This window comes from Haliotis cracherodii, unplaced genomic scaffold (genome assembly GCF_022045235.1).
Source record: "Haliotis cracherodii isolate W230 unplaced genomic scaffold, xgHalCrac1.p SCAF_19, whole genome shotgun sequence".
Taxonomy (NCBI): Eukaryota; Metazoa; Mollusca; class Gastropoda; order Lepetellida; family Haliotidae; genus Haliotis; species Haliotis cracherodii.
Window position 1 is genome coordinate 1662516 of NW_027266274.1, and position 27516 is coordinate 1690031.

Genomic DNA, 27516 nt, shown 5'->3' on the forward strand with positions numbered 1-27516 from the left:
CCATGCCTAGACTTAGAGTGGCAGATAAAAACTTGTAGTGCATTTACAGGGCACAAGATGAGTTCTTCCTCATCTTCGACCCCACAATCGTAGAGATTGGTCAAGTGGTGAAGGACCGGTCAGGTTGTCTTGGTAGTTTGGTATTCTTAGCTAAAATATCCCAGCACAGCCCGAGGTGAACTGTTCCCTGCGGACCATGCTCAAAACGGACCCGGGTAATATTAAGTGCATATAACTCCCCAACCCTCGCCGCTGTGACTAAAGCCAAGGGAAATATTGTTTTCTGGGTGAGCTGGAAGGAGGAAGTTGTGTGGAGGGGCTCTAACCTCCAAGAACCACATTCAAATTCCAAGCAGGGGGACAGAATTTGACCTTCTGATCCTCAAGCCTGTAGTTCCAGAAGTTTGGTCATCTTATGATTCTCTCGAATGGCCAACACTGAATTAAGAGTGTCTAAGTATATAGGTATACATGCAAGAATTGCGGTGATTCTGTATTGGGATCTTCAATTTTCACCTTACGAAAGGTTTCAAATGATCTCCATTTATCATCATATAGCCCCCAGGTAGATGGATGGTGTGCCAAGGCAATGGCTTTAGCTGCCTGAGCCGAATATCCCTTAGCACTCAGCACTCTTTTAAGATGAACCAAGCGTGCAGACAAAAATCTGCCTGGTGTTGGGTGAGGTAGTTTGCTGTGATGGTGGATGAGCAGGTTCGACCACTCTGGCAAGATTTGTGAGATCTACAAACCACCCTCTTGCCATCCACCAGGGCGCGACCAAAATCAGAGTGAGGCTCTTGGTTGCTTTTATTTTGTGCATTACCCTGGGAAGTAGTACAACAGGCAGAAAAACGTGAGTGGGCTGATGTGACTGTGAGCAATCCCAACAACACTTGCCACTGACAGATGGTCACAGATGGCAAAAGATCTTGAGCCATCTGTCCCATGGCAGTGATAGTAGGTCCTGATTTGTCTGGTACAGGCTTCCTATAAACTGGAGTCGGTAAGATGAAATCATTTCCGACCTCGCCTCATTGACCACACATTCCAGTTGATACAGTAGGTGCCTGGTAAAGTCCCGATGGAGAACCAGGGTAGCCATGTCTGGATGATTCAGGAGACAGTCGTCTATTTACGACTCCAACTTGATGCCCCTCATGTGTAGGAAGGCAGCTACTGGTTTGGTTATTCATGTCAATAGCCATTGGGCCACTGAAATTCCGAAGGGCAAGACCCGCCCATTAGAACCTGCGGTCGGAGGGATGGATAGGTTCATGCAGGTAAGCATCCTGCAGGTTGATACTGATCTGGGAATTGTAAGCATTGATACTGGTCCTGAGCAGTTTCAAGGTTGTGAGGTATGAGGTATGGTGGACGCTCAAGGTAGCACTCGTTGAACACAGAAAGATTGTGAATCATCCCCATCGTTCTTCTTGGGTACTAGAAAGATGGGAGAACAAAAGCCTGGTGTCAGCGCCTGGGTAGAACCAAGGTGGTGGAGCCGTAGTCAACAGTGCATCTACCACTATGTCCAGGTGATAGCCAGAACATTCCCAATGGGAATGGGAGTGCCTGATCGTTGAACAACGAGGAGGCCAACCACGGTTGTCGGAGGAGACGATGTTTCAACTCAGGAATTCCAATTCAATAGGGCCAAGTAGCCAAGCCGGCAGGTAGCTGTAATCTCCGCAAGGGTTGCCCCAAGGTGATTCCTCATGTGCATTATCTACCATTGTTAAAAGTCCACCACTGTCTGAAGGTGGTCAAGACTATTGGCACTAGTTTCAGTCAAGTCCTGCTCCATGGCCTGGGATGAAGACGCCAAAACCGACAAGGGTTTGAGTGATTGCCTGACCTCAGTCTTGATGAAGGTGATCCCAACATCTGGGATCTTCAGCATGGTCGAAATCTTCATCTAATGCCTTGTCCATATACAGGAGCCTGGCAGTAGCGCCATAAGGCTTCTGCAATGGCGCAGCTTGAAAGTAACAGTGGAGGCCAGCAACGCCTGCAAGTTGGAAACAGGTAAGGAATTTAGTCTGGTGCCATGGTGTGTGGTGGCGGCAAAGGAATGTCAGTCATCCCGGAACAGTCAGTAACACCCAACCTGAAGTAGAGGGTTGGGTGGTAATAACCGGAGATAAATGGCGGGAAACATCCTGCGAGTCTGACATCCTTTTACTGCTGCATTATATGTGTATGTGTAACCTGTCTATAAGTTGAAAAACTAAACTGGGAGAGGGGTGAACAAAAATAATATTTCAAATTCAGGGGGCAAATTTGTGTGCAATCCATGCAACGTGGATGTAGGTCTTTAGCCGATTTTTTGCCACGATAATTACTGAACGTGCAAGTATAAATTACACGTGAAAATTGAAGTTGTTTTGTGAAAAACAGACTTGTAAACACCAATTCTTAAGTTTAAGTCATAAAAATTGAGTTTAATTGAGTTAATTAACACGAATGGCAAAAGGTATTTATTAAAAATAGAATATCATACCTAGCCAAATGAAAATTGTAATGACTGCCTCGAATGAAAAAAACGAGACACACATAGCAAATTCAAAATGGCGGGAAAACAACAAGCCACATGAGTGATGAAGACAACGGTCTTCTCACATGGAATAAATGCATATTTGAACACAAATGGAAGCATAATGATAAGATAACAGTATACTCCATCTGTCACAGAAGAAATTTAATGTCGAAGCAAAGTACAAATGACAACAAATTCAAGCCAAATAATGAGGACCAAAGTAAGACACAACATGTCTGTTTGATGACATGCATGAATGTGGTGAGACGTGACATCACTTCCGGCGATTATGTGACAGCTGTACCAGTTGGTCCTCAGACAGAAGTAGATTTGACTGGAAACAACTTTTTCTTCAGTTTAGGACCATCACAAGGTGCTGTTTCTGTCATAAGGTAAGCAGTAGATGCATTAAGGAGTAATACAGGATAAGTAAAGAATTCAGATATTTAGCATCAAGACACCAGTTATTTTAAAAGTGATCTGAATGTTATTTTTTAAGAAATCTTCAGCCATCAAGTAAGTAAAGTGTGGCTTGGTAGTTGTCTTTGTTATGTAGTCTGCTTGATGCAAGCATGTTCAGAGGCGAGAATGTTTAAAATGATCTCAATGTGATATTCTTTAAATCCTAATGAACACTGTCTTGGTATAAACAGTTTCTGAGAAACACTTCATTTCTGGATGAAGTAATGCATTGCTGTTGCCTTTATCACTTCTAAAATAATAAACAAATTCACATCAACACATTCTCACCTGGAATCAACAGATAGATCCAAACAGGAATGCATTTGAAACAATGTTTTCTTCAAAAAGTCTATTCGCATCTTCTCAAAATTTTGACATTTCTCATAAACCTGAAAGAGGATCAACAGCACATTGTAAATCACAGAGAACTGTAAGCTGACAATTCAAAACAATTCATTTTTAGGCAATTTATGTTATATTGTATCATGTGTGGACAGTATATACAGTAAGCATATTTTCTTTATATTGCTCAAGCACCATTCATATTTGCATGAGGGGTGGGGGGTGCTTGAAATATTACAACAGAATGACAAAAGGGGCATCACTGACATTGCAGTCTGAACAAGAAATCATCTATTACTAGAAACATATCTATGTATACACTACAAAGAAATACACTACAATGCAAAAGTTCCTTGTCATGTTCTGTTGTAAATTTACGAATACTTCACAACTATGATGTGAATAACTGAAGATGCAAACAACCGTGGATTTCTGCAAAAAATAATTGTTTGTTTTATGGCCCTAATTCAGAATTTTATGGGATTATCGTGTTGTTAATATGTTGTGGGCCTTGGCAATATTCTCTAGAAGAAGAAGTTTCTTTGCATGAAGGCCTCAGGTCCAACTACAAACCATATACAAGGAGCAAGTATATTATACAATACAGTGATCCCTCGCTATTGTGCTCTTCGATAAAGCGCCACCTCGGTTACTATGCGCGGTAACGCATGGCTCCCAAAATTTATGTACACTTTTAATACTGAGAGTTTTACACAGCCGTGATTGTATTGTTGTTTGTTGTTCATTTGCACATAACACTTCTCATTGCATAATCAACTGTTTATCACTGAATGGAGTTCTAATAATCTGTTTGAAAACATCCGCGGCAAGTCCCGGAAATACGATTGTTCAACTAGTTAACTTTTCACACTATACATCCTTTGATCTTAGAAGCGCATGCATGCAATAAAAGAGAACCACAAGTGAAGTTTATATTCTTAATTAGTGGGCAATCCAATTTGAGGCGACACTGTCAACTCACATGTAGTTAAATTGCTGTCACAACACGGCGGTCATTCCTTTTAAATTCGGATCAAGTAACCGTATCAAACCAATTAATCTGAATGTGTATCTATATTTGTATGAATGTGTATGAATGCGCTTAGTGCTGGTCAAAACTAAAAAAGTAAATTAGCTGAGAGAAATTTCGTAATCGCGCTTTCGTAACATCACCTGTTTTTTTCCCGTAGTTATAAAAAGCGATTTCATTGGATTAAAATTTGTTTCTAATGACGCTTTCTTGCAGAAATCTGCTACAAGTTTCGTGATTGGTCAATTTTGAGCACGTGACCTCAGGCAGCCAATCAAATTATAGCTGTGATACCAAGCTCGTATTTGATAAATTTCAGAAGTTGGCGAAAGATTTTTGTTAAATCGTGTTATTCTGAACGTTTTAAGCAGGAAATCACGATATATAGTAAAAATATAGAACTTCGTGAGTGTATCGTGCTAGGTTACGAGCTGTGACAAAGATTTTTCATGCATATATTTTTGCATTAAACGTTGTGTCCGAGCCGAGATTTCAAGGCGACGAAAGCCGAGGTCATTTGACTTACATTACACGCAATCGCACAAAACGATTGAAATAATAAATTAGATGTAAGTTCCATTACTTTTAGATATATTTTTGTTGATTTTATTTATCACTTTGTATAATATATTTAAAGATTTGCTAAAAACGTCTTTATTTTGCTCTTTGACATGTTCGATGCGGACCCGTTGTCGAAATGTGTGTCCGAGAATTTTATTTTCAATAACATCGCGGGAAATAGTGAATAATTTTTTAATTTATCGATAAAAAATGATAAATTGAAATGGAATACGTATATCAGACATTGTGAAATGTGACAGATTTAATAAATGAATGATATTACAGGTAGATCTAGGTCCATAAAAAATATATACTATTTTGACATGAGATAAACACATGTTGATAATTTGAGATTTGCCGAGCGCGCCTCGGCCTCGGTTAAACGGCTCATCGTCTATAACGCCCACCAATTATTTGGACCCCATTAGTAGCATTGTAACGAGGGACCACTGTACATGGATACAAAAATAAATGAATACAAACACACAAGTACTATGTCAGTTCAAAACAACAGATTTTGTGTCTTTCATTCAAGCATATCATAAGTAATGTGATAAATCTTTTGATAAACATTCATTGTTAGTGGCCAAAATAGACTTAAAGGTATTAAAGCTTGGATATTTCCAGAAAGTTTCTAGCAGATATAACAACATCACATAATGAACAAAAGTGTTGTTTGTCCTCTATACCGTATTACCTCTATACGGACATATTCTTGTGATCTGTCAATAGCTAAATATCTCCCTTCATTGTTTTTCTTATATATAGAGAATGTTTCTAAAGTTTCTTTTAGACAAGATAATATCTTTACATAAATAGTAATGTGAACTTGAATTAAGGATAGAGTGCCAGTTATGGAAAAAGATCCTTGAATAAGTGTAGAAAGGACAGTTGTTTAACAACTGTTTGAGATATCCAGACAAATCCAAAACCATGCGAAAAAAGTAATGAACGGATTTTAAAGCCCATTTGTGCTGACCATAATTATCTAAATGAACCAACATGTTATATGCCTTTTTAGGTAATCTGTCTTCGTGCATATAAACTACTTTAAGACATTATTTTATTGTTCTAAGGAGAGAGTTTTTATAAAACGGAAAGCAACCAGTTTCTCCATTACTGTTGCATTTGGGGTTTGTTCCCACACCTCAGAACCATACAGTAGAATTGGCTGTATTTGCGTTTCAAATATCTTTTGAAATATCGTAGTCGAAACAATGTCAATTTTACTTATTTAAAGAATCAAAGAGTAGACCAATATATTTGTAGATGGGTACAACTTCAAATACTTTTCCTTTTTAATGGCAAGTATCCTTTTTCGAAAGAACACCTCCTGTCCAAACACCACAATTTTCGTGTTGTCCAAATTTACGAGGGGTGTTCATTAAAGATTTCCCCTAAACCACTTACGGTTATCATATTTGGTTGAAATTTCACATGTGTAATGATACATGTATCTATGGGTTATGTCTGAATTTGCAGCACCGAACTATTAATCGTACCACTTTTACAGGTGTTATGATCGAGTAGGGTGTGACAATGGAGCCAGTAGAATACCGAGCAGTGATTAGGTTTTTATATTTGAAAGGTCGCACACCAAAAGAAACTTTCAATGAAATGAAAGTAACTTATGGAGAAGATGGCCCATCAGATGACGTGGTTAAACACTGGTATCGCCAGTTCAAGTGTGGTTGGACATCTGTGGAAACAGCTGCCATTCCTGGTCGCCCCCATTCAGCCATTGATGAGGACACTATCCATCAAGTGGAGACCGCCATTTTGGCAGACCGACGTATAACTGTTCGCCAGTTAGCACAAGATGTCAAGATCAGTGTAGGGTCTGTGGAAAAAAATCATCCATGACAATTTGAACATTTGAACCGCCCCACACACAGGATGAAACATGGGTCCATCACTATGATCCTGAGACTAAAGTTCAGTCGATGCAATGGAACCATGTGGAGTCACCACCCCCAAAGAAGGCACGTGTCCAACCCTCTGCAGGCAAGGTCATGCTCACAGTGTTTTGGGACCAGCACAGTGTAGTGATGATGGATTTCTTGGCAAAGGGTACCACAATTACAGGAGCTTATTATGCTTCACTGCTGCGGAAATTGCGGGACGCTATCAAGCTTCAGAGGCGTGGCATGCTGACCAAGGGTGTCCGTCTCCTGCAAGACAATGCTCCAGTACACAACTCTCAAGTTGCCCAGACATAAGCGCAGTCCTGTGGCCTTGAAATCCTTCCACATCCTCCTTACTCTCCTGACCTTGCACCATCTGACTTCCACCTCTTTCCAACCATGAAGTCATTTTTGAAGGGAAAACGTTTCACAGATGATGAAACACTGATTTCTGAAGTCAAGTCCTGGTTTCAGATGCAAAATGAGGGCTTTTACCATCGAGGTCTCCATAGTTGCATAAAATGATGGGAGAAGTGTGTAACTCTTGGTGGTTCCTATGTGGAGAAAGACTAATACCTATGCCAAGTTTCATTCCACTAGGTCCATCGGATGTGGGTCAGGGGAAATCTTTAATGAACACCCCTCGTAACTGTTTTTTTTTTTATCCGTAAGTTCTACTTATTGGAATGAGTTCAAGATATTGTCTATTTCATTAGGATAAACCAAATTTTACGTGGGTACACGGTGAACACACTGCAGGTAATGTTTGATAAATACCCACCACTTTGTAAAAAATACCAGCCATAATAATGATGTCTCAAAATAGTTTTGTGCACATGAATTAATTTACAAATCTTCATGTACTTGCAATACATATCTAAAGCAGATCTTGTCAGATCAGTGTGGCAAACACAACACAAGGTTTGTGTACAAACCTTAAACAAACCTCATTGTATAATGACTTGCTCAAATAACATGGAAACTGAAGTATGGAAACAGGATAAAGCAAACAATGTGTGTCATCATGACACCAGTGTCAAGTGGTGGCATATGTAACTCAGCCTTTAGATGCAAAGCCTTGCCCTGCACATTGCATGCTGATATCGTAGTTGGTAGGTTAAATGGTATATTCTACCAGGTTGATCATATTACATGACACATAGCTGACCATAATGTCCGAACTCATGTCTTCTAGCCAACCATTCCCTAACCCACACTGTCCTTGCTTTCCTTGTTCTAGTTAGCCTTTAGCCTGCTGAATTATTTTCACACGTCTTACCCCTGCCTGCTGGATTAATTTTAGCATAAGGCGCTCTAAAGAGGGTGGGTGATTTCAAACAGTCGGTGCCTCATTAAACAAGGGTCAATTGAAGAAATATTTTGCACATTTATTCCTGATAGAAAACTACACAATTCTATATAAAAATATCCTGGTGTTTTCAATCATACCAAGGTTAAGACCAAAGCGAAAACAAAATTTGTAAATTTTCTTGAACTTACCTGAATTGCGTTATTGAAGGTGGTTTGCATTTCATGCTAGGAACCCTCTAATATCGTAACATTTTTGCAAATTGATTTCAATAATCATATCTCCGATATCTTAATTTTAATTGAGTAAAAATTCGGGTTTTATAATCGGCATATATCAGCACGATGGTAAATTATGAACCATTTCAGTGAATTTATTATCTAAAAGTTAAACAGAAAAATAACTTAATTTTCGAGGTCATCATGACGGTTGCAGAAATACGAATATTCGGTTTAATCTGACGTGTCATGTTATAAGATTTGCAGGAAACAATTAATGACTTATAAATATTCACTAATCCTAATTTCAAGCGTTTTGGTTGAATATTTACGATATACAAAAATAAACAACCAGTGTCATGATGCTAGCAGACGTCCTAAAATCAAACATGGCACGCTTCGCCCGACCTCCGCATAACTTATTGCTATTTTAATATCAACAAAGTTTACATTGCCTTTATAAATATAACTTGGCGAAAGTTGACGATCTTCTCAATCGAAGAATGTTTTATTCGTCATATTCCAATAAATATGACGAGAGAAAAATGAAAATAAAGATCGTGAATTCTGACAGCACTATTTCAGTAAGTGCAAAGGTCACCGGATGTGATGTCACAGACAGGGGTAGTCTGCTGATAAGCTTTCGAAACAAAACAATTACAGTAAATTTTGAAATAGTTTGCCTATCACATACAGCAAAAATATAAGTCGATACACAGTATCAGTAATCAACACTAACATGAAATAAACATGTACATGAGTACAAATAAACATGTGACTTTGACGATATAATTCGCGTATTAGTTAATCCGTTTGATCTTGCATGCTCCCGTGACCCGGAAAAGGTAGACGATAAATCAACATGCCACATGCAAGTTTCTCGGTATGTTTTATTTGAACTTCTGTTGATATTTAAGAATCACCATTCAATGTTGTGAATATAAATGGGACATGATTCATATTTCTGCGATGGACATGCTGATAAGTTTCACTACAACAAGTGTATCCCACGTAATACGTCTATGGATATCGTCGATCAGCAAGATCACCCTCAACAACAGGTGCACGAAAATGGGCTTGACAAAACGTGTTTCAAAATAACATCCCCGTGTTGCTGAATATGATAGGGTATATATAAGCAATAAAATTCTACGTACATATTTTCGGTGTTAGTTCCACATTACATTTAGGATAGTTTTCCTTTCAGGAATACATTCATAGATTCTAGCATGATTTTAGAACAGTTTCACAAAGGATTTCTAAATTTATTCTAAAAATATGAAGACCACCATGATTGCGCATTGATGATAGATTTGTAATTGTTTAAATATTTACAGCTGTTTACAGGTTTTAAAATTTTAAGTTATATTTAATAGTTATTTTTCCCACAATGATGGTGTTTGCATCAGCACAGTGTAACTGATCAAATTTCAATTATTATCTTTAGTTTAAACATATTTATTCAACAATTATTATCTTGCACTCTGAAAATCAACTATGTGAATAAGTAACTCTCTGATGTCATCAGATAAATAACGTTTTTCTCTAGATATTAAACATCCTCCGAGTAATGCTTTCAGTTGATGCTTGACACTCAAAGATTTGGTTGCATGCCCATATGAGTACAAAGTGATCCTGGAATCTGATCATCTATACATTCCCCATTGAGAAACAGAATGTATCATGACAAACACGCAACCAGGTCTTTGCTGTGAGCTACTCCACTTCCGTTTTAACAAAGAAGTATGTTTACAATGTTCAGTTAAGTGTAGCAAAAACAACACAATTATAATGTGTACAACCTTCAAGCAAATCTTACTGAGTAATGATTAAAGTTACATTTGAGTGTTAGTTTATGATAATTAACTCTTTCAAAACCAATCTACCAGAAGAGTTTGCTGCTGTGCTCCAGTGACTACATTTATCTGTGAAAATATCAGCTTGTAAAACATCTTTGATACTGTATGATACATCATATGAAAGGCCTAATCCTGTTCATAAATACGATAGTTATATATTTTAATATTATTTAAATAATTCATTTACAACTTAACTTAACTCATTTTTAATTTTAAAAAAATGTAAGCTAACACATTCATATTGCCAGATCAAGCAAAGAGGAAATGAAAATTGAGGTGATTTCAGGCAATTGTAAGATTTCACACTATCCACCGACATTGCTCAAATGTGAGTCAGTTCTCCCGGCAGTCAATGAGTACCTGATATGTGAGGTGGAAGTTGTGATTTGTCGGCAATTTCCATGATTCATGATTAGCTATTATTTTTTTTATTTCATTGTTTACATAATCAGAAAATTATTATAAAATGAAAACCGTCCTCGTGTATGATGTTTAGGCTTAGCGAAAGGTTTTGGTTAAATCATGTTATTCTGAATGTTTTAAGCAGGAAATCACAACATATTAAAAATATGGAACTTCATGGACATATCGTGCTAGTTTACGAGCTGTGACAAAGATTTCTCATTCATATATTTTGGCATCCAGGGATCGTAATTAAAATTATTTCAAACGTGCCAAAAGGCACAGTTATGCCAAATTAAGTGCACCATCACATTTTTAGGTGTGCCAGGAAATACATGATTGGCTTCTAAACTGTTTTAATGGTTTATCATAATTCAAATACAAGTCAAGCGACTGTCATGGCGTTTATTCAAGTAAAATTATACTTAGAATGAATGATCAATCAGACAATTCAAACACACATCACTCAAGTTACTAATTTCTCGTTACTCGTTGCCTTTGAATCTTTGTTAAATACTGCAATACCAATTATAATAGTCTCAAGATTTAATAGCTACTGTTCACAACTGGAAGTAGCTGTGCACTGATCAGTTACAGTTGTAGCTGTGTCGATAGGGTATGGACCATCTCCTGGCCCTCTTCCCCCCCTGTATACACTGAGCCAAACGTGAAGCAAACATTTGATGATTTTCAGCAAATATAAGATTTCATAAATCCACTTACCTATATTTTATTTTTTTATTGTTTACATAATCAGAAAATTATCTTAAAGAGAATTATAGATAAAATCATCATTGTCCCGTTAATAGCGGCTGTCCACTCAGTAGCATGAAGAATTATCTCCGTTTTCCAAGCTTTTTGCAAGAAAGCGTCATAAGATACCATTAAGAAATCACCAATGCAGTACCTGATGCGATGGGGCATTTGTTGAACTTGGGTTAACAAGACTCAAACTCAACTGCAAGGAGGCCAGAAATCACCAATGCAGTACCTGATGCGATGGGGCATTTGCTGAACTTAGGTTAACAAGACTCAAACTCTACTGCAAGGAGGCCAGAAATCACCAATGCAGTACCTGATGCGATGGGGCATTTGCTGAACTTAGGTTAACAAGACTCAAACTCTACTGCAAGGAGGCCAGAAATCACCAATGCAGTACCTGATGCGATGGGGCATTTGCTGAACTTAGGTTAACAAGACTCAAACTCTACTGCAAGGAGGCCAGAAATCACCAATGCAGTACCTGATGCGATGGGGCATTTGCTGAACTTAGGTTAACAAGACTCAAACTCTACTGCAAGGAGGCCAGAAATCACCAATGCAGTACCTGATGCGATGGGGCATTTGCTGAACTTAGGTTAACAAGACTCAAACTCTACTGCAAGGAGGCCAGAAATCACCAATGCAGTACCTGATACAAAGGGGCATTTGCTGAACTTGGGTTAAGAAACTTATGAAATGACATGTGGAATGTACATCTTTTTAAATATAATTATAACCTATGGGATGTAAATTTTCTAGTATGTATATATGACTAACCATAAATACACTTTCTTAATATTGATTATATTAAATGTGCCAAATCACGCTGTTGAATGTGGATTAAAATGTGAAGGAATCAATGCTCTTCTGTTTTTATCTCGCTAACTGTTGGACCAAACCAAGCTGTCTGACAGATGGGAAGATGGGACATCTGTTTCATGGGAGGACATCACCAAAACGTCGTTTGAAATTAGTCACTGACATGAGCAATCTGATTATGTAAACTAATAATCCATAAAGCACAGTGCATTTCCTTTCTTTGCAAATGCAAACAATACAAACAATGCAAACAGTGACTGACAACACTGAAAATCCTTTTAAACAGCATACCGGCAATCTATATGTAATTCATCATTTGTTCTACTTCAATCTACTGTATTCATAACATGAAGTCCTATTAAAGTATCAGAGATTCAAAAAGAAATGGTCTGGTATTATGAACAAACTTAGAATATGAATCGCCAAAATCATGTAACTGTTAATCATAGACCATGTTTAAACGTAAAGGGACATAACTTGCAATCCTACACAACACTTGTACTGATACCTGTTACAATAAAACTAATTTGTCCCATAAAGAGGGCAATTTCTTTTACAAATATTTCTGTTTAACATAAAATTCTGTGGAGTCCCCGCATAGCTACAATGACATTTAGTTCCAGAAATAAGTTTTCTTGTTTAAAAATCGAAATCTACTAATCATAGAATAAAATCCAAATGGAGCCCAGAACAATCCCAAAGCAATCAAGACTTGCCAAATCTTTCTAGACTTTTCTTTTTTAATATATTCTCTGGGGACTCTGATACTACCGCACAACTACACTGAAGTTTTACAAAATTCCGAGTGTTTGGAAACATAAAGTAAAAGACTTTAGAGTAGAACCAGGTAATTTAATGTATCACCATCCTCCAGTAAGGGCCGGACCAACTTATAAACCAAACTGGAAGAAATCTTTGTAAGTGCTTCCTACTAAACCTGAAAATTTACGTGACAGATTATATTTTCTTGTGTAAATTACAGATTTCTGTAAAAAAAAAAAGGTGCATATTTTAGAGTAGATGTGTCGCAGATGACACAACCCTTAAGGCCCTGTTGTGTAGAATATCCCAACAAGATGATACCAGATGTGAGCAAGTGTGACCTACCTCCGTCATGTCCTCCATGTACTTGGCATTGTAACTGTTGAGGTCATTCAAAGATGCCTGGTACTTGTCACGGGTTACGTTCACTTCTTCCTGCAGCTTCCGCAGCTTTTCTTGCAATTTTTTCAGCTGAAATTTGGGGTTATTCAAAAGGTTATCCCATAGGTTATTAAAAACTTATTTTGTGCAGTGGCAACCTAAACAATTAATTGAGTATGATCAAATGCTTATTATATACAAGACATAGCATAAGATTTGGGGGCTGACTCGTTGTTAGAAAGGTAACTTACCCTGCAGGTAAGTAGTATAAAAAGGCAGCCCTGAGGGTTGCATAAGTAAATTTGAAATATATATGAAAATGATTTAGAAGCCTGCGGGTAGATCTAAAGTAAAAAGGTTATACCAGATAAGAAAGGTTGCCCTGCGGGCAATGTAATTTAGAGACCCTGCGGGTTAGTAGAAAGGGTGATACACTGCGAGTAGGAGTGAAATGAAAATCAGTGAAAAGGGTGATAAGCTGCGGGTATGAGTGAAATGAAAATCGGTGGAAAGGGTGATAACCTGCGGGTATGAGTGAAAATGAAAATACTTTGGGGGCCGCAATCCATATAATGATAGTCTACGGAATGATAGACTTGCAAAGCCACTTACGAGCCAGCCCCTTGTATTGGTGGAGATGGGGATGGATGGAGGATTGTTATGACAGCTGAGAGAACAATTGAAACAAGCTAAACGGCATTCAGGCTCTTGTTGTTAATATAGATAAACAAAATGATGTCACATCCATAGTACTGAGCATGCTCTGTAGAAAAAATACTGCATTCTGGGATGGAAAATAGTAACTTGATACAGGGAAGAAATGTGATCGTTCATGGACGATTCTGAATTATAAATGACAACTGGAAATAAAGGGAAAAAACCTTACGTAGGTGACAAATATATACATCTGTTGTGTAGACATCAATGTTAATAATAGGTGAAAGGCTACGTTGATTACTGCACAAACAAAAATATAAAAATAAACATTTTACTTACATTTGGATCACAATAACATTGCTGAATTTATCTCAACTAGAAATGATCATGTGTATATTTCAATCGTAATCTTATGGTGTTGAATGCAGGTGGACCGACCTGATCTGGGGACACTGCTGTGTCTGCACGAGCATTGTTCTCCTGGTTAGCTGTGCTCTTCTCCTGGCGACAGACATTGTGGTAATCCTTTCTGGCAGTCAGAACTTTAGTCAGCTTCTTTCCCCAAGGTTTCTGAGCCTGCAAACAAACCATAATCCTGGAATGCCTTTATCTTGGGACCAATTAAACATGGCCTAAATATGTAATCTTACAGAATATTTCATATTTTATATACTTATCCCGACAAAATAGTAAGCAAATTCTTATTTATCTTCTGTACTCAAAACAGTTCAATGCCCAAAGGCACCCACAGACTAGTTCGGAGTTACTGCCCTTGATCCTCCTCTTGCAAAGATCTTCCATGTTTCATATTGCCAAGGATAGATGGGAACCAGGATGAGGCAAGCTCCTTATCCTTGTCGTACCATGATAAGTACATAATACAGGAAGTTTCACATTATTGTCAATTATTACTATCCTTGTAAGGACTTTTGTCGTAGTCCCTTCCAAGGAATGTATCCTAACTTCCACCAGGGTCCTGTCATTTTTTCCAGATAAGAGGCAAATTAAAAAAGTATGGATAATATAACAGCTTCCCTGGATTCTTGATCCTTGCAGAAAAGTAATCAGTCCTAATAAGTAGGAAGTCACAAGATGTGAAGGCATCAGCGAGAGACAAACATTGTGATGCACCCCATCAAAAAATATTATTGTCTACAGGAAGGTGAGATGAATCGCAACAGGTGAGAAGCTTGGAAGTGTCAGAGTCCAGTGTAGGTGGACATCTGCTTCTGCAAGGAAACATAGTCCTTGGGAAGCTTGGAAGTGTCAGTCCAGTGTAGGTGGACATCTGCTTCTGCAAGGAAACATAGTCCTTGGGAAGCTTGGAAGCGTCAGTCCAGTGTAGGTGGACATCTGCTTCTGCAAGGAAACATAGTCCTTGAGAAGCTTGGAAGTGTCAGTCCAGTGTAGGTGGACATCTGCTTCTGCAAGGAAACATAGTCCTTGAGAAGCTTGGAAGTGTCAGTCCAGTGTAGGTGGACATCTGCTTCTGCAAGGAAACATAGTCCTTGGGAAGCTTGGAAGTGTCAGAGTCCAGTGTAGGTGGACATCTGCTTCTGCAAGGAAACATAGTCCTTGGGAAGCTTGGAAGTGTCAGAGTCCAGTGTAGGTGGACATCTGCTTCTGCAAGGAAACATAGTCCTTGGGAAGCTTGGAAGTGTCAGAGTCCAGTGTAGGTGGACATCTGCTCCTGCAAGGAAACATAGTCCTTGGGAAGCTTGGAAGTGTGAGAGTCCAGTGTAGGTGGACATCTGCTTCTGCAAGGAAACATAGTCCTTGGGAAGCTTGGAAGTGTCAGTCCAGTGTAGGTGGACATCTGCTTCTGCAAAAAAACATAGTCCTTGGGAAGCTTGGAAGTGTCAGTCCAGTGTAGGTGGACATCTGCTTCTGCAAGGAAACATAGTCCTTGAGAAGCTTGGAAGTGTCAGTCCAGTGTAGGTGGACATCTGCTTCTGCAAGGAAACATAGTCCTTGGGAAGCTTGGAAGTGTCAGAGTCCAGTGTAGGTGGACATCTGCTTCTGCAAGGAAACATAGTCCTTGGGAAGCTTGGAAGTGTCAGAGTCCAGTGTAGGTGGACATCTGCTTCTGCAAGGAAACATAGTCCTTGGGAAGCTTGGAAGTGTCAGAGTCCAGTGTAGGTGGACATCTGCTTCTGCAAGGAAACATAGTCCTTGGGAAGCTTGGAAGTGTCAGTTCAGTGTAGGTGGACATCTGCTTCTGCAAAGAAACATAGTCCTTGGGAAGCTTGGAAGTGTCAGTCCAGTGTAGGTGGACATCTGCTTCTGCAAGGAAACATAGTCCTTGGGAAGCTTGGAAGTGTCAGAGTCCAGTGTAGGTGGACATCTGCTTCTGCAAGGAAACATAGTCCTTGGGAAGCTTGGAAGTGTCAGTCCAGTGTAGGTGGACATCTGCTTCTGCAAAGAAACATAGTCCTTGAGAAGCTTGGAAGTGTCAGTTCAGTGTAGGTGGACATCTGCTTCTGCAAGGAAACATAGTCCTTGAGAAGCTTGGAAGTGTCAGTCCAGTGTAGGTGGACATCTGCTTCTGCAAGGAAACATAGTCCTTGGGAAGCTTGGAAGTGTCAGAGTCCAGTGTAGGTGGACATCTGCTTCTGCAAGGAAACATAGTCCTTGGGAAGCTTGGAAGTGTCAGTCCAGTGTAGGTGGACATCTGCTTCTGCAAGGAAACATAGTCCTTGGGAAGCTTGGAAGTGTCAGTCCAGTGTAGGTGGACATCTGCTTCTGCAAAGAAACATAGTCCTTGGGAAGCTTGGAAGTGTCAGTCCAGTGTAGGTGGACATCTGCTTCTGCAAGGAAACATAGTCCTTGAGAAGCTTGGAAGTGTCAGTCCAGTGTAGGTGGACATCTGCTTCTGCAAGGAAACATAGTCCTTGGGAAGCTTGGAAGTGTCAGTCCAGTGTAGGTGGACATCTGCTTCTGCAAAGAAACATAGTCCTTGGGAAGCTTGGAAGTGTCAGTCCAGTGTAGGTGGACATCTGCTTCTGCAAGGAAACATAGTCCTTGGGAAGCTTGGAAGTGTCAGAGTCCAGTGTAGGTGGACATCTGCTTCTGCAAGGAAACATAGTCCTTGGGAAGCTTGGAAGTGTCAGAGTCCAGTGTAGGTGGACATCTGCTTCTGCAAGGAAACATAGTCCTTGGGAAGCTTGGAAGTGTCAGTTCAGTGTAGGTGGACATCTGCTTCTGCAAAGAAACATAGTCCTTGGGAAGCTTGGAAGTGTCAGTCCAGTGTAGGTGGACATCTGCTTCTGCAAGGAAACATAGTCCTTGGGAAGCTTGGAAGTGTCAGAGTCCAGTGTAGGTGGACATCTGCTTCTGCAAGGAAACATAGTCCTTGGGAAGCTTGGAAGTGTCAGTCCAGTGTAGGTGGACATCTGCTTCTGCAAAGAAACATAGTCCTTGAGAAGCTTGGAAGTGTCAGTTCAGTGTAGGTGGACATCTGCTTCTGCAAGGAAACATAGTCCTTGAGAAGCTTGGAAGTGTCAGTCCAGTGTAGGTGGACATCTGCTTCTGCAAGGAAACATAGTCCTTGGGAAGCTTGGAAGTGTCAGAGTCCAGTGTAGGTGGACATCTGCTTCTGCAAGGAAACATAGTCCTTGGGAAGCTTGGCAGAGGATTGGCTTAGTCCAAGTCCCCTTAAGAGAAAGATTTTGCAAAACTCTGTCCACAAGTTCTGAGTTTTTGTTTGTTGTTTAAAGCCACAGTTGGTAATATTCCAGCTATATTATGATGGTCAAAAAATAAATCTTTAGTCTCTTCTTACAACAAGCAGGGATAGAATTAGCACTAGCCAAAGCTATTCTCACTATTGTTAAAGATATAGTAGAATTCGAATTTTTTTGGGATGTTTCTGCATATTATTATTCGGATTAGAAGATTTTCTAGGTTAATTTCTATCCGTGAGTGCTGAAGACCAATTCATCTTGGTCATGGGTTGATATTACAAGGACACTGGAGGAATTGTGAAGCCAACCTTGTCCTCATGCCACTAAAACCTAAGGCACAATTAGTGATCTGTTATTCTGAGGCACAGAAAAAGATGAAAGCACAGATATAACAGGAGGCACTTTAGCAGGTGCATGCAAAACTGGAGGTACAGCAAGAGGCTCTTTAGCAAGTGCAGATGAAGCAAGAGATGCTCTAGAAGGTGCTGTCACTGGTGAAATTTGCAATAAAGCATCACAATGAAGATTTACAAATTCAACAGTATTAGTTTACTGTATGCTAAACATTGTTTTATACACAGAGAATAATATAACATTTCTAATTGCTCGTACAATAAGCTGGAAATAACAATCAGCTGTTAACACATTTTCTCCACGATCTTTGGGTGATTTAGAATAAGAAATACTTAATATCACAACTGAAAAGAATATTTATTGCAGTGATAGGAACACTTTGTATCTTAAATGACCAATGTTCATTTCAAGGCGAGTTCATGGTGAGTTGGTACCATCTGCCAATCAGTTCACAGTGTTTGTGTTGTTCTCCAAAATAATGGGGTCCCCTGGGATGCGGTAGCCACGAGTGTGGTAGGCGCAAAGCTATCTAGGGGGCTATTTTGTTAAATGTGGACCTGAAATGGTGAACTTTAGGCCATTCTGAGCATAAATAAGTATGTGGTTAAAATCTTTAAGTGTCTGTTTTTATGTGTGTACACAAAACATCTTTGAATCTTCATAGATTAGCCACTCGACTCTTTCAACACCATTCAACCAAAAGCTTTAATTGCTGTGACACTGAGTTTCCAGAAACTCTTTATGATAGATGAAGCCAACATTTATCAAATTACAACAATGGAATGTGCGTATTTTTTTACGAAGCAGTAAACTTGCGATCTATATTAAAAACATGGAATTTCATGGATGTATCGTGCTAGGTTAGGAGCTGTGACAAAAGTTTTTAAGGCATATTGGAAATATCCTACCTGAGCTGAGAAATCGAGGCGACAAAAGCCGAGATGTCATTTGATTTACATTACACGCGATCACAAGAAAAGATGGAAATAATAACTTAGCTGTGAGTTTGACAACTTATAAATATATTTTGGTTGATTTTATTCATCACTTTGTATACTATATTTAAAGATTTGCCTGAAACATCTTTATTTTGCTCTTTGACCTGTTCAATGTGGACCCGCTGTCGAAGTGTGTGTCCGAGAATTTTATTTCAATAACACCGCGGGGAATAGTGAATCATTTTTAATCTATCGATAAAAAATGATAGATTGAAATGGAATAAGTATTTCAGACATTGTGAAATGTGATAAATTTAATAAATAAATGAAACGACAGGTAGGTTCATGAAATTATATAGATCTAAACCTTATTTTGACGTGACTACGGCTTGGCCGGTCTTCCGGCCTGCGATGTCTGGGGACTCGAGGCTTCTTGGCCGGTGTTGAAAGAGTATATTTGCTCTTCAAGCAAACTTTCTTGAAACCTATGTCATCGGATACCTCTCAGTTTCCCACGTTCACACCAAAATCTGGCTAGCACCGTAACCCAGCGAATATTGGATACAAATAAACACACGGGTTTTGGGAGCAAGAGAAACATGCAAGAAAACAACAATAAGTTATGCATGAAGTGAACTTTTTTCAAAATGAAAATGCGTAAGGGGACGTGTGTATGTTGTTGTTTTTGCATCCTATTTTTTTTCAGTGCATATTTTTGTATATGGGACGCTGTAAATGCAAACACTGAGTTCACACACAATTTTCGACAAAATAAATGAAATGTTGAATAAAATTAATATTAGTAAAATCTAAATATTTTTTACATTTATATACTTATCCTGCATTACTCCTTAATGCATTCACTGCTTACTTACGACAACTAGAAGGACAGCACTGCGAAGGTCCTGGGTGAAGAAATAAAGTTGTTGTTCTCAAGTCCCAATGGCCTTCCGTCGCTGTCCTGTGACCTTGATGACACCTAAGGTCATCTTCACATCACTGCCTGTCGCCCAACCTCTTAGAAAAACATACTTTTGAGGTTTCTGAAGCTAAAGTGGGGAGGCAAGTCTTGCGATGGGTGGGCCTTAAACATAGTAATGCAGGATAAGTATACAAATGTAAAAAATATTTAGATTTTACTAAATTTTTTACTTATCCTGCATTACTCCTTAATGCATCTGTATCGGACGGTTTGGAGGTGGGTAAACCGTGAAGCGGAAAAGTTCAGAAAAAAACACGCCATTACGGTAGGGTTGTTAAAAAATCCAAAAGATTGAACATAGGAATTAAAGAGAAATTCCCTATACATGCTGAGTAATAAAGAAAATAATAGCTAGTCAGCTAATTCTTTACTTACTACGTCATAGAGCCGTTGTTGACAAACAAGATTGTCTAATATTCTTCCACTGGCGGCGTCTGAGTGACTGCACATGGAAGTTGACTGGCTCTGTATAGGGCGAGTTCATTATTTGAGTCAGGGGTTGGCAACCTGCAGGGTAACAACCAGACGGCCAAACTTCGCACGTCTTCGACATCCTCGAGAGCCCCAACGCAAAGGTTATGACTAACGAAAATCTGTGTCGAATCTCCAGAAATATCCTTCCGTGATTGTTCCAAAACCACAACTGCCCTGTTGAGCCCTGGTAAAGCTGACACCCTTGAGGGTCTTCGCTCTCGGCGAGTTCCGTTTGACAATCTCGTAGGCCTGAAGGTTTACTGCGCGTAACCACAGAGATATGGTTTTGCGACTATGCGACTAACTTCGGTCGTGGACGAAGTAAATACAGGTATCAATGACCGCTTCCTCGAATAACGCCTAGTCTTGGAGCATCGAATGAAAACTCGAACTGCTCGCACCGAGCCCAGAAGAACTCCACCATGTATGATTCCCACAATAGTCGATATCAGTGGGATGGTGAAGGAACGGTCGGGTTGGCCAGCATAACCCAAGATGTCCCGCTCCGTGCGTCCCATGCTCAAAACGGATCCAGGTTGAGTCGATCACATGTAGTTCGCTCACCCATACCGCCATTGCTAATGCCAAGAGAAACAATTGTTTCAGTGGTGAGGTCATGAAATGAGGATGCAATGAGGGGCTCGAAGGGGGTCCTCGCAAACCTCGAAGTACCACGTTCAAGTCCCAATCAGGTGGGCAGAACTTGGCCTTCTGATCCTCCAGATCCTCCCGCCTGAATGAGCGTAATATGGCCTGTAGTTCCGTGACCTTAATCTTTTCCGGAACGGCCAACATTAAGATAATTGCAGCCAATTACGTAGAAATGGTGCTACCTTCCAAGTGTCTTTGGGTACGCAAAGTAGGAGGTATTTCTCTAGGAATTGTGACGCAATCGTAGGGTCTTGATTCTTTTTTTCCCTGCAAAAAGTCTCAAGTGATCCCCACTTGTCATTGTATAGTCTCTGGGAGAGTAACGATGAACTAAAGCTATAGCTTTGCTGCCCGTGTCGAAATAACCCTTCGCACTTAAACACCTTTTAAAGACGAACCATACGTGCAGACGTTGGGTGAGGCAATTTGCTGTGAGGGTGGATGAGTAGGTTGGACCACTGTGAGAGGGGTAGTGAATCGTCTTCAGCTAGATTTTTCCGAGCTTGACGAACTACCCTCTCGCCGGTTACCAGGGTGCGACCAAAGGAGAGATCAAGATACCTTGTCTCCTTGATCCCCTGTATCACCTTAGGAAGTAAAAGTGGTGGCAGAAAAGTAAGTTGTTGTTTTTTTGTTCTGTTTTTTTTTGTTTGTTTTTTGCCCTTCCCCAGTGATACTTAACTCGTTCACCGCCCAAGTCTGCGGATCTGGCAACGGGGAGATATACGTCATGAGTTGGTGGTCTAGGCAAGTAATTACCAAGTCAATGTTTGGTTGCCTGAATTCCGGAAGCAGTAACTGGAATGCTTCTGTGAGAAAATTTCCACTCGGTGGGAGCCACCCTGTCTGGACGTGATAAAGTATCAGCCAGTATGTTTCTACATCCGGGGATGTGCTGAACTATGAACTTTAGTCACAGCCAATCCACTAGATGGAAAAAATCTGAATGTCTGTAGAAGTAGAGAGTGGGAGTGTGTTGTTCCCCGATTGCACAGGCACCACACCGTATACTAGTCTTCCCTGAGAAACGCGCGTCTAGGCTTATAATTTCCTGACTTGCCAGCCCGCCTAGACTTTCTAAGCTTTTTGGGAACTTGACGTGCGTGTCTCCGATCTGTTCGTTGAACAGGTTAGTAGATGACCAAGGTTGACGTAATAGACTGCCCTTGAAACCAGAATCTCAGTTGGAAACACTATGAAGTCTTGGGTGTAACGGTAATCTCCGTCAGAACGGTCTCAAGATGAGATTTCCTGTGGTCAAACTGACACTGTAGGAAAAACACCATAGTTTGGAAGTGATCCAATCAGATAGGGTTATCCTCTAGTAGATTCTGATCCACTGCAAACATTGACAATATTGGTCGCTTAAATGACGGAGCAAATGAGAGTTTGGAGAAGTCTTCCTCCAATGACCTCATGTTGTCCCTCTTATTTACCCCGTTATCAGGGGAGGGCGTTACTGACACGAGATGGTCTGCTACCCATTCGGGTACATGTGCCAAGCTGATCATGTGCCGGTCACGTAACCGAGTACACTGTAAACGTTTGGGCTAACGTCATCGTAGAGACCTTGATTGGTACGCAGACGCTGCACTCAGCGCAGGTCTGGAAATGTTGGAACAGCGCTAAGCTGATCGTGCGTCGCTTGCGTAATAGGAGCGCTTGGGTAGCAGTTAGACCAAGGCTATTTATATTTCAAGTTTGGAGAGCACATCTTCGCGCAAACCAATCAACGTGGATGATAATCTTTGTAAGGTTTTTTCCACGACAATTAGTACAACACTCGAAGGTATGTTATGCAATTAAACCCTTGTTCATGAGACAATACAGGAAGAGTGCCGAAGAATTGAACAATAATCTATCGGCAAAATTATGACTTGCAATATACAATATTTTTGTAAACCAAGGGTATTTATATTTTCATTTAGGGTTTGGAGAGCACATCTGTGTACAGACCAAACAACGCGCATGATAATCTTTGTAAGATTTCTTCCACGAAAATTAGCACCACGCTCAATCATAAGTTACACAATTATGCCATTGTTGATGAGGCGGTACTGGTAGAATGCCATAGAATTAAACAATAATCTATCGGCAGAGCTACGAGTTGCAAGAGTATACAATAGTACATATACGCAACTCAATGTAAACCAAAAAGACCAACAAAAAACTATTTACTTTTAGATTTTGGCGAACACATATATGTGTAAGCCAACTGACGTGGATGATAATCTTGGTAAGATTTTTCCATGACAATTAATGCAATCGCAAAAACATAGATACGCAATAAAAGATTTGTTGATGAAGCGGGACTGGAAGGAAGCCGTAGATTTTATATTAATCTTTCGGCAACCATATTTTTAACGAGTTGAAAAAGTATACAATAATTTGAGTATACGCAACTCAATGATACGCCAAAGCTAGTAGTATATAAGAACATAAGAATATGTCACACATACGTAGCTGAGAATTGTAAACAATATGACTACCTTGGCAGGCAAACGATTGTAACACAATTCAAAATGGCGGCGAACAACAAATATGTGGCAGGAAAAAAGACAAGAGTCTTTTCATGCCTAATTAATTCACATTAAACTACACAAACTGGTGAAAGTAATATAAATTGAATACATCACCCATCGCAGATCAATTTTAGGATTGTAGACGAAAACTGAAGGTCTAAAATTAATCCAAAGGAGAGCTCCGCTTGGACACATCCTAGCTGTGCTGCAACAAGCAGTGATGTGAAGATGACCTTAGGTGTCATCAAGGTCACAGGACAGCGACGGAAGGACACTGATTGGGACTTGAGAACAACAACTTTATTTCTTCACCCAGGACCTTCACAGTGCTGTCCTAGTTGTCGTAAGTAAGCAGTGAATGCATTAAGGAGTAATGCAGGATAAGTAAAAATTTAATAGATTAAAGTCAAAACAAACAATGAACACTTTTATAACCAAATATTAGTAAAATCTAAATATGTTTTACATTTGTATACTTATCATGCATTACTCCTGTTTTCTGACAGAGAGATGAACTGTTTGAGATGCAGCTGCTGAAGAAAAGCTGTTCCAACCAGTAGAGACAGCACCCTCAAACAGTCGGCACGTGACCCGGAAGTCATGACATCACATCGAAACACAAAACTGCTTTAAACACATCTGAAACTTTGTGGGGAGGCAGTGTAGTGAAGGGAGGGCACTTAGACTTCATAATGCAGGATCAGCATACAAATGTATGTAAAAAAATATTTAGATTTTACTTGATTTTTTAACTTATTCTGCATTACTCCTTAATCTATTTTTATCTGACAGCACAGTGGGCATACCTTCAGGTGTGATCCATAATAAACCCTCATCAAGGTCTGATGAACCTGCACCGCATACAAGTGATGACTGAAACATGTACGACCATTCCTGTCGTCAGGAAACAAGAGTTGATGCATATAGGAAAACCCGACTAGGTGACAGAAATAGAATGAGGCGGGTAGACATAAAACTAGAGCTGACCTAAGAGCAAATTCAGAACGCAGGAGAGCCCTCTAATATTTGGTGAGTTTGACAGGCCCCACTCAGTGTATCGGAGAATCAGCAACATCGGGGGTTGAAGGCATGTTGTATACCACCAAAACCAAGGACACCAGCAACATCATCCAAGGTTACGTCACGGAGGTAGTGGCTGGCAAAGACAGCCTTCCATGACTGATTTGATGGAGTAGTTGCTATGAACTGCTCTGATCTCGTTGGGTGTTGGTAGCCTTGAGGAGGGAGGGGCGGGGAGAGACTGTCAAGAAAAAGCGTTTCCTAGACTTCTGATCCGTCATAGGAAAACCCTCAATGTCCACAGCAGGCATAACCAAAGCTCCCACGCAGGCGGTTTGAACTTGGCTTACTGATCTTCAAAATGATACAAGCGCAGCAAGGCCTGGATTTTCGTCATTCTCGAGTTGACAGATATGGCAGGCACAGAGTTAATGGCGACCAGGTCTGAAGAGATGGTAGCTAGAGCCTTTCAACCGACTTGTGCTGCGCACATAAAGGAGAAACTCTGCCAGAAACTTTGGGGACGCTGTCAACAGATCCTGGTGTTTGTCTGAGCAGAGGGCCTGGAAGGAGCACCCTTTGTCGACATACAGTCCCTGTGTAGACGGATGATAGGCTAAAGCAATAACCTTGGCCATTCAAGCTGAGTAGCCCTTGGCTCCCAGGGCATTCAGCAGAAGCGCTAGGTGTGCATACAAAACCAGGCGGGGTTCGGGTGTGGCAATCTGCTGTGTGGGTGTTACAGGAGGTTGAGCCACACCGGACGGTCTAGGGAAGAACCTTGGGAAGGAGAGCCCATGCATACGCAGATAAACCTCCCCAGGGAACGCTGAGTGCGTTGACTGCCATAGCTGACGGATGTGGGACCGGTGAGATGTAGGATGTCCGCTGGCAGTTCTAGGATACGGTGAACAGATCGATGTTGGTGGAGACGATCTATTGGCAGATCAAGGTGAACACGTCTGAGCGTAGCTACCACCCGGCCTGGACAGAGTTTGGGCCAGAACATGCTCTCAACCTGGTAGGTGCTTAAGGAGAAATTCCGGGTCCAGGCTGACCACCTAGTCGAAGAAGCAGAAGGTTGTCCAGTGCCGAGGTGAGAACGGTCAATATAGGGTCTTGAAGGGAGAGCATAGGTGAGGGCCAAATAAGGTGTCTCATCCACGCCAGAGCCCGGAGATGGAGCAATAGAAGCCAGAAGATTACCCAACCAGTCAGACCAAATGTCTACTGGTTTGAAAAGATCCCTCCCAGGAATCTGAACTATAGTCACGACGACGTACTGGAGAGGGGCTTCAGGAGCGGATACGAGAACGTTGTGACGATCTAGAACGATGATAGCCGTAATAGGAGGTGCCAGTAGTGCTGATGAGGCAATCCGTTGGAGCTGTGGAAGCCAAGGGCACAGGCAGCGCTGTTGATGTCGAAGTGGAGTAGAGAATAGCAGGTGCCGAGGAAAATTTGAGAGAACCTGGCTAGTGGCGCAGAGCTGAAGGGGCCATGGAAACCAAGGAGTGCGACGCTGCTGCTGTCGACTTAGATCGCAGAAGAGACGGAAAAGCCGGTCCTATAACAGGTGACACCGGAGACCGGGACGATGTTGTCGATAATGGTGACAGTAAGGGAAGACCACAAATGGTTGTCGGTTGTGATGAGAGAGGGAGTCTCTGAGTTGTAAGACATGTCAGAGCATCAACCAATATTTCAGAGCAGGTTCAAAAGGAAAGCTAGACAGATGCTCGTAGCAGCTACATTCAGTAGTGAACTTGAAATGCTAATTACAACACATCTTGCGATATTTCACTCACAAAGCACTGGGGGGTCATTTAAGAAGTAGTAAGTAATTTATTTCAGCAAGTGTGTCAGTCCTGTATTCATGGTATTGATACAGAAAAAGACATATCGTGTAAAGTATCGTCACTTGAAAACTCACGACACAACGATGCAACGGTGCAAGGTGGTTGAGGTGGAGCATTTTTGACATTTTGTCTAATTCTACTTTTAGTAGATAAAAACGGTATACTTTACGACTTGCAGGCGGCAAATCAATTATTATCAGGCTTGGGGGGATTTTACAGCACACCTAAATCATACTTGCTGGGGTCACACTTCCCTAGGCCCATCACGTTGATAAAGGAATTAGTGTCAAGAGCTTCACCAAGTACCAGGGACGACACCCCACACACATCTGCAGCTGGTATAGCAAATCTTGTTCTTTTGATACAGTAAATCTACACTGACTGAAATTTTCCACTAAACAATCAGACAGGTTTACCAATCACAATCATATATTTTCAATGGTAGTCTCAGTAGAGTAAATAGTACTCACCTTTCTGAAACTGTCTTCAAATTCTTTTGTTTCTTTGAAATGCATCATGGATTTGTGATAGTTTTCTTTTTGCCAGATTTTCACAGAATGGTACACTTCTGACATTAATCTGTCTCCAATAAGAGTATGTAAATCAGAGAGACTATCAGCCTCACACAGAACTCCTCGCCACGCTCCCTGCATTGTGCCATACTCTGAACCTGTAGCAAAAATACAACCAGAAAATGATAGCAAATGAACAAACACAAAACTAAATGTCCTTTACTTTACCTAACATAATAATAATTAGGGCTGGCCAAAAGATCAATAATCGAAATTAACATCACAGGGAAGGAATAGTAACATTTATCTATATGAAATTGTTGTAATCAATAATAACTTAGATAAACTACCATGATGAAATTCACTTTATATTTACCAAAACAGACTTGTTAGTGTCACTTGCGTCAAGTGTCGAAGACAGAAAGCAACTCTTTCTTGTTATATCTCAAATGTCCACAAAGTAATCCGTGCATAAACATGATAAATGTGTCACTGCTCACCAGTGGCTTGAAGA

The 27516-nt window shown here is 40.4% G+C and overlaps 1 protein-coding gene across 2 annotated transcripts in view; it reads right to left on the bottom strand.

Moving 5' to 3' along the window:
* LOC139466658 (protein kinase C and casein kinase substrate in neurons protein 1-like) overlaps positions 1–27516 on the bottom strand; it is a 73475-nt gene that overhangs the window by 21960 nt on the left and 23999 nt on the right. For both annotated transcript variants that reach the window (XM_071248246.1, XM_071248247.1), the window contains exons 3-6: positions 26961–27160; positions 14446–14583; positions 13315–13440; positions 3290–3390 (exon numbers count right to left, since the gene is read on the bottom strand). In XM_071248246.1, coding sequence (XP_071104347.1) covers positions 3290–3390; positions 13315–13440; positions 14446–14583; positions 26961–27160 — 565 coding nt within the window. The remainder of the gene's footprint in view (positions 1–3289; positions 3391–13314; positions 13441–14445; positions 14584–26960; positions 27161–27516) is intronic.